Below are 12308 nucleotides of genomic sequence, written 5' to 3'. Positions count from 1 at the left end.
TGGATCTGGATCCAAGGTTTTTAGAAGATATTGGGTTTGGATCTCAAATTGTGATTGGGTCCAGATGAAATGTCCAAGAAAATATAAAGAATTGTTTTTTTTTTTAAATTTGAAGAATAAGAGATTCAGACTCAGAATTGGATCTGGATATCAGATCTGAATTCAGGATTGGGTCAAATATAAAATTTGAATTCGAATTCCAGTGAATCCAAGAAATAAATGGAATTTTATCAGAGATTAACCCAATTTATTCAAAAGTTGGAGGTCAGGGGCAAAAAGAGAATTTTTTTATTTTAGGAAAAATTTGGAGTGTTCACAATGATCACCGGTACATTTCTCAAGTAAAGTTTCTTGGACTATTATGCATGTAAACCATCTCACGTAAAACTTTATTGAAAAGCGTGCATGTAAGCTATTATACTAAATTATCTTTGAAAAACATGCATGCGATCTTTTATACATAAAACATTGAAAAGTATGCAAGCAAACTATTTTACATAAAAACCTCATGTGCATGCATGCAAACTATTTATATAAAAATATTCTTAAAAGCATGTATGTGAACTATTTTACATAAGATCATCATGGACAAGCATGCATGTGAATAATTTACATAAAATCATCATGGACAAGCATGCATGTGAATAATCATATGTAAAATTTTATGGAAAAACCTTCATGCAAAACTATTCTACATAAAATTTCATGAAAAAGTATGCATGCGAGCTTTATTTCACACACTTCGATAAATATATACTTTTAACATGGTAAATGCACAATAGTAGGTATATATACATATTTTGAACATAAAAAGTACACAAATATTTTAATATTAAAATCTTACATAGAGAGGTATAAAAATTTCCTACCTCATAATCCATGTAATTTTACAAGAAGCAAAAAAAAACAAAAATGTCCCTAGAGATTTTCCTTCCGAGATGGCTCTCGTCATCGTTTGAATGTGGCGAGGACAATCCATGCCTCAAACCTTGTGCCACATGCAAGGATGATAGTGGGCTTGATCGGTCATGGCCTCAGTACTCATGCGATACAAGGTTTTGACGATGATGGTGGTGGCAAAGTTCCATAAACCGAAATTCGAAGGAGAGAGAGAGGTAGTGAAAGTGTCGTTGTCGTGTCAATAAAAAACAGCAATCGAAGAGGAGGAGGTGTCTCGGTCCTCGGGTCACCGACTGAAAGAGGGAAACATGTGGGGCAGCAGTGGAGATGGCGACAGAGAAGGCAGTAGCTGAGTTGTTGTCGTGTTGCCAGTCGAACAAGGAGAAGATGGCAGTTGCCTTGGTGGCTGCCGAAAAAATGAAAGGAAGTAGGCCTTAGGGATGGCTACTGGAAAAAAGCAGAGTCGGGAGGTAGGGATGGCAATGGACCAGGGTGGGGGCGGGGGACAAGGTCTCCACCCCCGCCTCCATCCCCGGTCCAAACGGGGGCGAGGCGGGGCCACGTTTCCCTTAGTCTATAGTCATCCCTTAAAGGATTGGGGACGGGGCGAGGCGGGGATTGGGACGAGGACGGGGCGGGGAAAAGCGTAAGTCCATCCCCGCCTTCATCCCCACACGGGAATAGATTTTAACCTTCATCCCTGCCTCCATCCCCGTTTTATGCCCTTCATCCCCGGTCCAAACGGGGCGAGGTGGGGCGGAGCCCCGTTGTCCCCCGGTCCACTGCCATCCCTAGCGGGAGGCGACTATTCCTCCCGTCTGGTCAACACATAGAGGGAGGTGTCGGGTTGCCAGTAAAACCGAAGAGGAGGGTTGCAGTGGAGGGGTTTCTCGGGTTGCCAAAAAATACAGAGCAAACGGTGGAGTCTGCTACTTCAAGTTGTGGTTGTGGCCGGCTAGGGCCGTTGTCATAGAAAAATAGAGGATAAGGGTGACAGGGTGTTTGGGGTTGCTGTTGGAAAATCATATGAACAGGGAAGGATGCCAGCGGTGTCCCTCTCATCCGGCTTGCCTCCAAATCGAGAGGCAAGGGAAGGTGACAGGTGCGGTTGGGCTGCTGGTGGTGGCACTGACTGTGGCTGATGGGGTTGTCACCGGTGCTACGCCCACTGAGAGGGAGTGAAGTCGGGTGGTGGGCTGTCGGATGATCAAGGCGTGGCCTCCGTGAACCACCATGAGAGTTTGATATGCTGGAGGTGACTTCGTGAGTGAGCGAAAAACAAAGGGATGGGGGGTGATTTATTTTGAATTTTTTGTGAGAAATTAAATTTTAAAATTTCTTTTGAAATCGAGAGGGAAATGAGTTGGGCTTTGTTTTTGGATTTGGTGAGACCCATTTGGATCTCATCAAATCCAACCCATTATATATATATATATATATATATATATATATATATATATATATATATATATATATATATAAAATTTAATATGATGCATTTGGATCTTGAATGGACCCAAATCATTTTTACTCAATTCTCCATTTAATTTTAGTGAAATCCATTTGGTTCTCAAATAGATTCAAATCCTTATTTAGTATTAGTGAGATCCATTTGGGTCTCAAATGGATCTAAATCTCCATTTATTTTAGTGAGATTCATTTGGGTCTCAAATGGATCTAAATAATTATAGTGAGAACCATTTTGGTTTCAAATAGATCTAAATCATTATAGTGAGATCCAAATTTGTCTCAAATGGATCTAAAATCAAGTGAGATCTATTTGATTCTTTAAATGGATCCAAAATCCTATTTTCCATAGAGAGATCTGTTTGGGTCTCTAGTAGATCTAAATACTTAATGCAACCATTTGGATCTCAGATGAATCTATAATTCTTCTATATCTAGTTTAAACTCCAATATGAGTCTAGAACCTACCTAAACTCATTTGGGTTGACATGAATCATTCAGAGATCCAAATCTGAATAAGTTAAGATCCAGTGGATCTAATGTGCTTATTCGGACTGTTTGAACTTGCGTTTGTGTGGTTTGGTCCTCTTGGACCTCTACTGAGGTCCAGATCCAAATACCTCATACAGAACCTTATAAATTCTAATTAAATTTGTTAATTAATAATGATTTTTCATAAATAATAACTTGTTAAATATTCAAAATTCACCAATGTAAACTGTACTTCAAACTGGTAAAATTTCTCAATATTTTATTAAAATATTCAATAAAATTTTTGGATATTACAACATGGGTATATTGTTGTCGGCCCATGGAATTGATCATAGATATGAGATGTTTCTTATAGCATTTACAATTATAGATAAAAAGTCAAAAGAGTCATAAGCATGATTTTTTAGGTATTTAAAGACAAAATTCTTATGTTTTGGCGATAATAAATACAAAGATAAAGTAGAGTTGACAGTTGTCTCAGATAAACACTTAGGGGTTCAGTATGTTGTCCTGCACACATAGCCTAGATGTCATATTAGATTTTGCATGAAGCACTTGACAAAGAACTTTTCTACGAAATTTGGTTCACCATTCAGTTGCACTCTGGTGGAGCGCAACCCGAGCAACCATGAGACAATCATGCAAATATTTTATAAAAAAGATTTGGAAGCAAGCTGAAGCTGTATACCTGTATATGACTAAGAAAGTGGTCGAAAAGCATTGGACTAAAGTCACTTTTCAGCAAGAAGCTATGGGTGCTTAACCTTTAATATACTAGAGAGCTTCAATTCAAGGATTCTCCTCATACATGACAAGCTCATAGTAAGAGGTTTTATCTCATGTTGATGAAACTTTTCAAGAAAAGAAAAATTAGCCGGCAGAAAATATCATGAGTTGTTGTGCCAGAGATAAAAGAGAAGTTAGATGAACTTAAGAGAATGGCATAATGACTATGTGTGTAAGTAGTGCATTACCTTCAACGTCGGTATGAAGCCGGCGACCGATCTCACAACTACAGTGTTGATCTTGAGAAGCATACATGCTCTTGCCAAGAATGGCAGGTTACCGGAATTTCATGTTCACATGTATTCTTATGCATTTTGTACAAGGGCAAGCTACTAGAGGATTATTGTGACAAGTTCTTCACAGTTGAATCATATCAAGCTTCATATAGTACTATCCATTCTTTTTTATGACAAATAGCATCCCACACGTCGCTCCTCCAACCCTTATTCCTTTGTATCTACCAAAAGTGAGACGTAAACTAGGGCGACTAAGGTTAAGAGACGAGAATAGAACACAAGAATGTGGTGCCATACAAGTACAGTGTATGTTGTGAGGTTGGTCACAATAGGCAGAAACACTTATAAAAGTATGTATGAGTATTTTATATTTTGCGAAAGTACTTAGCTAGTAGTTTTTAATGAATTACTTTTTTATAATTTATGTAATGTTTTCAATGAACTGCTCTAATGTCTTACATTTGTTGTGTGTATCTTACTGATCAAAATGTTGGAGATATAATATGATAATATTACTTATTAAAAAATGTGCTTATTTTTTCCAAGTACTCATTAGGTTAAATATTGTATTGTAGGCTCATTTTTTTGCAGGGTGGTTTGGCAAATGAACTCGTAATTACTTTGCACATATTTGTCAACTCAATTTGTGCATGTATTTGTCCTTAACTTGGTATATAATTGTTACAGGTACGATTATGGAATATTTGTCCTAATGTAGATGCAATACTTTGGCTTAGGTGAAAAATTAAATCACATGTATGTTGTATGTCATATTTTGTTTGGTTTTTATGTAAACTTTTGTTAGTTGTTTACTAATAACCCTTTTTCAGAATGATGTATCTATTTACAGGAAGCGTATGATGAAATTGTATAAACATGAGAGAAAGAAAATTCGTTTGCAGTGGGCCAAGGAGATAACTAATGGGGAGAAAGAGAGCGTTGATGGGGAAAAAGAGAGGGCATCGAACGATGAAGTGCTGGATAACGAGGAGAAGTTAGCTGAGCTTTGGATAATCTTGAAGAGTATACATTGATGGTTATATATATTTTATTTTGACAATAAAAAACATGAATGTAATTTTGACAGAATTAACAAAAACTTGGATGTTATTTGGATGTAAAGTTCATTCTTGGTTGTAATTTTGCATGTTATTAACAAAATTCGTAGTTGTTTTGTTATGTTTATTGATGAATTTTAGTTATAAATTTCAAAAGTTCCATTTGTATGTAATGTTAAATTGTTAAGCAGGCGGATCTGTTTTATAACAATAAAATTCAAAGAAAAAATATTGCATATTTAATAAAATTTTGTACATAAATAGGAAATTCATATATTTTAAAGGAAATTCACATATATACGGGCAAATTTACATAGAAAATTTGCATGTATACGTGTGAATTTGTATAAGAAATTTTGATATATACATGCAAATTTGCATAAAAAATCACAAATTTAAGAAAAATTTGCATGTTTTGTGTACATGTGATCTGTTCTGTCGTGCAAATTTTTCATCCTTTAGCAAAATTTTGCACATATATACGTGTGAATTTTTCATTCTTTTATGAAATTTTGTACATAAGGAGAAAATTCACTTATTTTGAAGAAAACTCACATATATACATGAAAACTTGCATAAGAAATTCACACAATTCAATATTCAATTCAAAGACATTTCAAACTGAGATTTTTTTTATTATTACATAATTCAATCTTCAATTTAAACACACTTCAAACTGAAAATTTTCCTGTCATATATTTTATGTGGACTTCCTCATCCTCACAAATATTGGTCATTTTTCATAAAATGAAGTCGATCATACATTACAAAATGAAGTTTCTCGTACATTGCATTCATTATATTCATTCACAAAATGAAGTTACTTATACATTACAATCATTTCATTATTTCACAAAATGAAGTTGCTAATACATTGCATTCATTTCATTCTTTCACAAAATTGAGTTGCTTATACATTGCATTTATTTCATTATTTTACAAAATGAAGTCATTCATACATTGCATTTATTTCATTCTTTCATAAAAATGAAGTTGCTCATACATTGCATTCATATCATTCTTTCACAAAATGAATGAATGGTAATACATTTCATTATTTCCTTTCTTTTATAAAATGAAGTTGCTCATGCATTGCATTTATTTCATTTTTTCACAAGAATGTTGTTTCTCACCGCGTCTTTGATGGAGAGAAAACAGAGTATGTGTAGAGGTAATTTTATCTTTGGACCTCAAGAATGTTGCATATCACCATATTTTTTATGAAAAGAAAACACAGTATACCATCGTTGATTCTACACTCTATGTTCTACTGATTTTCGTTATCTCACCCATACCATGTGATCGAATGTTGACTGTCAGATACATTGTGACTCTATATTGATGGAGACAAAATACAATATACTATTGATTCTACATCATTATCATCCAACACATCTATATGGCTATCATAGTTTATTAAAGCGACAGACCCCCCATTGATTCTATATCATCATTGTTCACATTCTCTATCATGAGAACGAGATTTCAGATGGTTAATTATAGCACTCGCAAATAACTTGCGAACGCCAATTTACTATTCAACCCATACCATAAGATGCACTTACTGAAAAAACTCACCATCGATGATTTTTCACCGATGAAGTGTTGCCAATCTTCTCATCACCGATGCTTGGCCCTGGAAAATATCCATAATTTTCCACTGGTTGGAGACCACAAATACTCTAGTTTCTATGAAACCTTAGCTTTTCTTTTATACTATGCTCGTACAAAAATCCATAAATATGAAGGAAATTTTAATCGTATTCATCACTATTATTTACAATATATAAGAAAATTCATAAATTCCTCAAGAAAGCCTCATATAAAAAGCATATTCGCAGTGACATGATATATTTTATATGGACTTCGATACTAACAAAATGAGGGTTTGCATATATTTTATGCAGACTTCATAAGGTCTTCCTCATAAAATATATGAGGACCTCCTTTATTCTTTCTTTAATCGTCACTTAAATGTATAATCACATATTGTTTTCACACCTGATTCAACTGTGAAAAATGACCTTACTTGAAAAACTCAAAGGATTGGCTGAAATAGTCGTCGATGAAGTGCCGCCGATATGTGTTTCACCAAAAATTTTCTTTGAAAATAGTCACCAAAAATTTTGCTGAAGAGGAAGATGTTTGAGGACCATAAGAATCCTAGGTTATGCTAAAATATCCATGGGTTGCACATAAAAGGTTTTAAGAAATGAATTGTTGCTTTTAATGCTTGCAGAATTCTCACGCTGAAAAGAAATTTTGCTTCACCTCATACAAAATTTCATGATTTTTGCAAACCTTTCAGGAATTTCGCAAACATTTCAAGAATTTTACAGCTACCAATGTGAAACTCTTCATGAACTAGGTAAATTGGCACGATAAAATAAAATCTTGCATCGCTTAAAGTCGAAAGCATGCAATTCCATAAACTTTTTATGAATTTTGCATTGAAAGCATACTTTCGCAACCACCAACTCTTGACCAATTTTGCAAGGGATTTTTGCATGGGATTGCGAGGAAGAAATTATGCACATGCTCATTATAAGAATCTACTTTGTTGAGATGTAAAGTAGCCATTTTTGCATTGTATATTTGCGAAATTCGTGACTTTTGCAAAAAATATCATACAAATTTGTTTTTAGAGAGATTTAGCGAGAATGGGAGAGTGCTGTGACGTAACGCATGAAAATTGGGAGATCCACTTGTGCTAAGAGTAAAAAAGTCCTAAAAAAGCCGAGAACCTACGAAATTAGACATCAGGCATATTTCAAAATTTGTGGGGCATTTGGTAAAGAACATCAAATTTGTTGCACAGTATGGTCATTTTTCATAAATAAAACATGATTCAAAGGTTAGATTTTGCTTTTGGGACTCAAATATATGTAAATTAAGTGTGTAGCACCATAAGTTAAGCACCATTATAGTCACTAGAAATATGAGAACTACTGCATGAATTGAGCATTTCTAACACATTTTTTTTGCAAATCCAACCATGTAGATGTGTTCAATATGATAAATTTGTTAGGAATCAATGGTTGTATTGCATATTTTCCATGGAAAATACGGTTTATGGATGCTTAAAGCCATTGATTTTAGCCTTAAAAAAACTTGTTTATGCATATGATAATGGGATTATTCAAGAGCTGATCCTTATAAAACCAAACATTTAGATCACATCCTTATGGTTGGATTTAAGAGAAAAGAACAAAAAATCCATGAATATCATGGTTGACACAATAGTAGCGACTCTCTCTCTCTCTCTCTCTCTCTCTCTCTCTCTCTCTATATATATATATATATATATATATATATATATATATATATATATATATATATATATATATATATATCGTTGGGCACCCAATGCGCCCATTGGTTTTCTTTTTGCGCAATTTCGCACTTTAGCAGCAGTCACAACCACCACTAAAAAGGCCCTTTTACAAAAAAGGGGTTTTCTGCCACGGATCACGCGTGATAAGCAGCAGAAAACCATCCAAACGTCATCAAACACTTTGAGTGTTTGATAATACAGGCTACTATATATATATATATATATATATATATATATATATATATATATATATAGGAAAAAGAGTAAGTGCCTGACCTTTTTGTGCCTACCGAGCTTGGATAAGGGTTTTCAGGTTGTTTTTTAAACATCTGACCCTATCGATTTACTAGAAAATTACACTTGGATAATGTTTTTTGAGAAAGAATGATTTTTTAGGCATTGATTATTTTTTGAAATTATAGACAGTTCATTTTTTAATATTATAAAAACCTAACTTGGTGTTGAAATCAGACAATCCAAAAGTCGATTCCCATAAAATCAAGCATATAAATCACATATGTATTGTCAGATTTTAGAAAAAATAGAAACAATCTTTCCAAAGCTGGGTAGGCACGCAGTAAGCACAAAAAAGCGTCAAGCATCTCTCTCTCTCTCTCTCTCTCTCTCTCTCTCTCTCTCTCTCTATATATATATATATATATATATATATATATATATATATATAGAGAGAGAGAGAGAGAGAGAGAGAGAGAGAGAGACTTACAGCTTGTTTGATTGTGGGATGCAATCGTCCGTTCGAACAACTGCCTCGTGCCATGCATGGCCCCCAAGTCCCACAACATATGTGAGACATGGGCGTCCAGCCAAGGTGGATGAAAAGTCAAAGTCTCAAAGAGACCATGAATCTCGCATTGGCAAGACAAATTTTGCTGGTGTGACAAAAGGGACCTGAACAAGTTGTCCTGGACCGTTGCATCCAGTGTCAAGCGCCCTCTAAGAGTCGGAGACTATTACTACAAACCTCCTGATCTATGTTTTTATTGTCTTTCTCCCTCCTCTTTATTTTAACCGATAATCCAAATGCTCATATATTACTCACCTCATGTAACTTAACTAGATCATTTGAGTAAAGCATCGATGAAGAACATTTGGCTAGCTATGTAACTGAGGGAGGTTACTCTCTCTCTCTCTCGCTATATATATATATATATATATATAGATTACCACAGGCCTGCTCGGTGATTAGGATTTTTTCTAACAAACGCATCATTCTTTTTTTTTTTCAATCAAGACAGTCTTATAAGTCTTGCTTATCTGAAACTTTTATTGGTTTGAAACCTGGCTTGGAACAAACGATAAAATTGCCAACAGCTACCTGTCCACGAGCAGGGCCTTGAACTCTTTAGTTCATTCCGTTGTACTTCACATCGTTAGATAACTACATCCTACCACAACACGGCCCGTCACTACACACACCTAACACGTTAACATTGACAGACAAGTTGGCAAGCCAAGCAAATTTAATCTAAAAATTGATGTGAAAGGACAATGTTTCAGTTCCTGCACTTGACTCCATTTGTGGCGTTGGCTTCTAAAATCTAAAAACTACTAGATTTCAATCAAAACCGAACACTCATTTTCACACTTTCAATTCCACAAACATTTCTTTTCCTCCTGCCCTTACCTCTTTCTCCACTCTTTACGTCCGAGCACCCTACTTTCCAAAGTCTTATTATGGAGCTCTGTCCTAAAATAAAAATTGCTGTTCCAATTGCAGTAACCTTTGAATGGGAAGCCTAAGGTTTTCGGTCATGTACCGACACAGAATGAAAATGTGTAATTTTTTAGGACATCATCATCACAACGTTGCAGTAAGGCTCATATTTTTCTCTGTGCCTTAAAATCTTGTTTGTCCCAACTAACTTTTTCAATAAAGATGGATTGTAGATTTATGTTTCCACAGATCAGGTGCATCTAGGTTATTAAACAAACAAATTCCAAAAATAACACAAAAAAAAAAAGCAAATAGGGAGAAACAAAATTATATAACACTTCCTTGTTTCTGTTGTCCTGTAAGACAACACCTTAGAATCATAAATTTGAAGCATTTTTGGATACTTTTTTTTGTTTTAAATATCCAGGTGGTTGCTGAAATATGATGCTTCGTGGTGTTCATCACTTCATCCTTGCTGACAAAAAATTCAGCCCTGTAACCAGCATATCATATTTCGCTTATGCTAAGGCAGGTTGAAAAACCCGTGCAAATGTTTCAGTCTGTTGAGAAAAACCGGACACAAAAGGACAGCTTTATGTCCTAGAAATTCCAGTTGCAATGCTGGAGGTCGAATATATCTTCAAGGAATTCTCCGGTATATAAACAACATCTGTTAATGCAGATTTCTTTCTGTCAGAATCTGATTTTACTTGAACTTATAATCAACATCTTATAAAGATTTAAGACAACAGAAAATATCATCACCATAGGCTTACAACCACAATAATGCAGAAAAGTTTGAGATGTAGATGCAAGTGCTAAGGTGCGAAGGAATAGTAAAAATGGGAGTAGCTATGATATTCTGCAGTTCCATGGCCATAAGTATGACAGCAATTTTATTTTTTCCTTTTTGCAAGAATGAAACTTTTATTAATGACAACAACACGTCACAAACAGAAACACATCGATGAGTTGTTGATGATGCAAGCACGTGAAAGAGATCAAAAGCTTTCAAGCTTTAAGATAAGCAAAATGAAACCCCAACAAGTGGGAACATGAACCAAGTTAGGTCACTTCTCAGCCATTATTTTGCACAGAGGGATACCAGCACGAACTCGCTCCTATCAATTGTTTGAATTAGAAAAAAACATTACTAAAAAATAACTTGTCCTTTTTATCCAGATAAACCACCAAAGTGACAGTGACCAGTAGCAACATACGCTCTGGTCCAAGATCTGTGTTCCTCATAATACATGTAGTACCCTATAGCTTGAAGCTGCCTGAAGCCAACTTTAACAGCATTTGTAAAAGAAAGGGCAGAAGCTAGTCTCATCAACGCTCAGCTAGCATCTTCCTGTCATGTGAAGTACTTTCTTTTCAAGTTAGTTGGTTGGGCACCTTAGTCAATGATATTAACCAAAAAAATCTCCCACCGAGCCTAGGTGGTAGGCCCAATCCCATCTCTCTTTTGGACAAACGATAGGTAGATCATGGTTCCTTGAAGGCACTGTAACAGGAATTTACCAAGAACGTATCATCAGGCAAGCTTCTCCAAAAGAGGTATCTGTATAGTCAGTTTCCACCTAGATAGCTTATCCTGGACATTACATTCCACCCAACACCTTGCAAATCCTTTACTGGCCATAATGATCAAGAGAGATCTAATTTACATAGATGTTCAGCTTCACAACGTAGCCCACTCTAAAAATCTAGTCTGGTACCATTTCCCAACTTTGTATAAGTCTTCTCTAATTCTTCGAATCACCCTTTCCACACTATCCATACTCACAGAACCCAATCTCCCACTTACAGAACCCAATCTCCCACTTGTTGATTCTACCCAATTCCATGGCACGTGTTGATTCTACCCAATTCCATGGCACGTCCCTTCAGCTCATACTTGACTTTTAATAACCTAGTGCAATACCCTTCTTCATGATACAAGCACCACCATTTCAACATCAATCCAGGTCCTCTAATATCTAATCCTCCAATTACTAGCACTTAATCTTATGAGTCTTAAAAAGGCATCATTACATTTTTTAATGATACAACTACTATCCTTGAGGCCCATGTTCCTTCTCTGTAGGAACAACTTTTAACGGCTTAACCAATCTTCTGTATCATTTCTTAAAGTATGAAAACCACATATTAAGTACAAAGGAAAGCTTAATAAAGCACGCTCTGTAAAAGGTCATTCTACCTATAAAATTTCATGTATTCACCATTCCAGGCTCTCTTGATATTGTCTTCTAAAGGAAACCATTGTGACTCTTTAGAGGTTCCTTTAACAGGAGAAAAATGCTTTTTCAGAAATATGTAAGTTCCTACAGGGAGCCAAAAAATGCTTTTAGAAATCA

The 12308-nt window shown here is 35.4% G+C and overlaps 1 protein-coding gene across 2 annotated transcripts in view; it reads right to left on the bottom strand.

Annotated features, from left to right (window-relative positions):
- Nucleotides 1-9549: 9549 nt before the first annotated feature.
- Nucleotides 9550-12308, bottom strand: part of LOC149816765 (uncharacterized) — a 188422-nt gene continuing 185663 nt past the window's right edge. For both annotated transcript variants that reach the window (XM_089988083.1, XM_089988082.1), the window contains exon 12: nt 9550-10618. In XM_089988083.1, the coding sequence (XP_089844209.1) occupies nt 10542-10618 (77 nt within the window). In that variant the 3' untranslated portion in view covers nt 9550-10541. The remainder of the gene's footprint in view (nt 10619-12308) is intronic.

The sequence above is a fragment of the Nuphar pumila genome, chromosome 14 (genome assembly GCF_984573655.1).
Source record: "Nuphar pumila chromosome 14, dmNupPumi1.hap1.1, whole genome shotgun sequence".
In the NCBI taxonomy this organism is placed as follows: Eukaryota; Viridiplantae; Streptophyta; class Magnoliopsida; order Nymphaeales; family Nymphaeaceae; genus Nuphar; species Nuphar pumila.
Note: the sequence above shows the minus strand (reverse complement) of the source record. Positions and strands in the feature narration are given on the sequence as shown.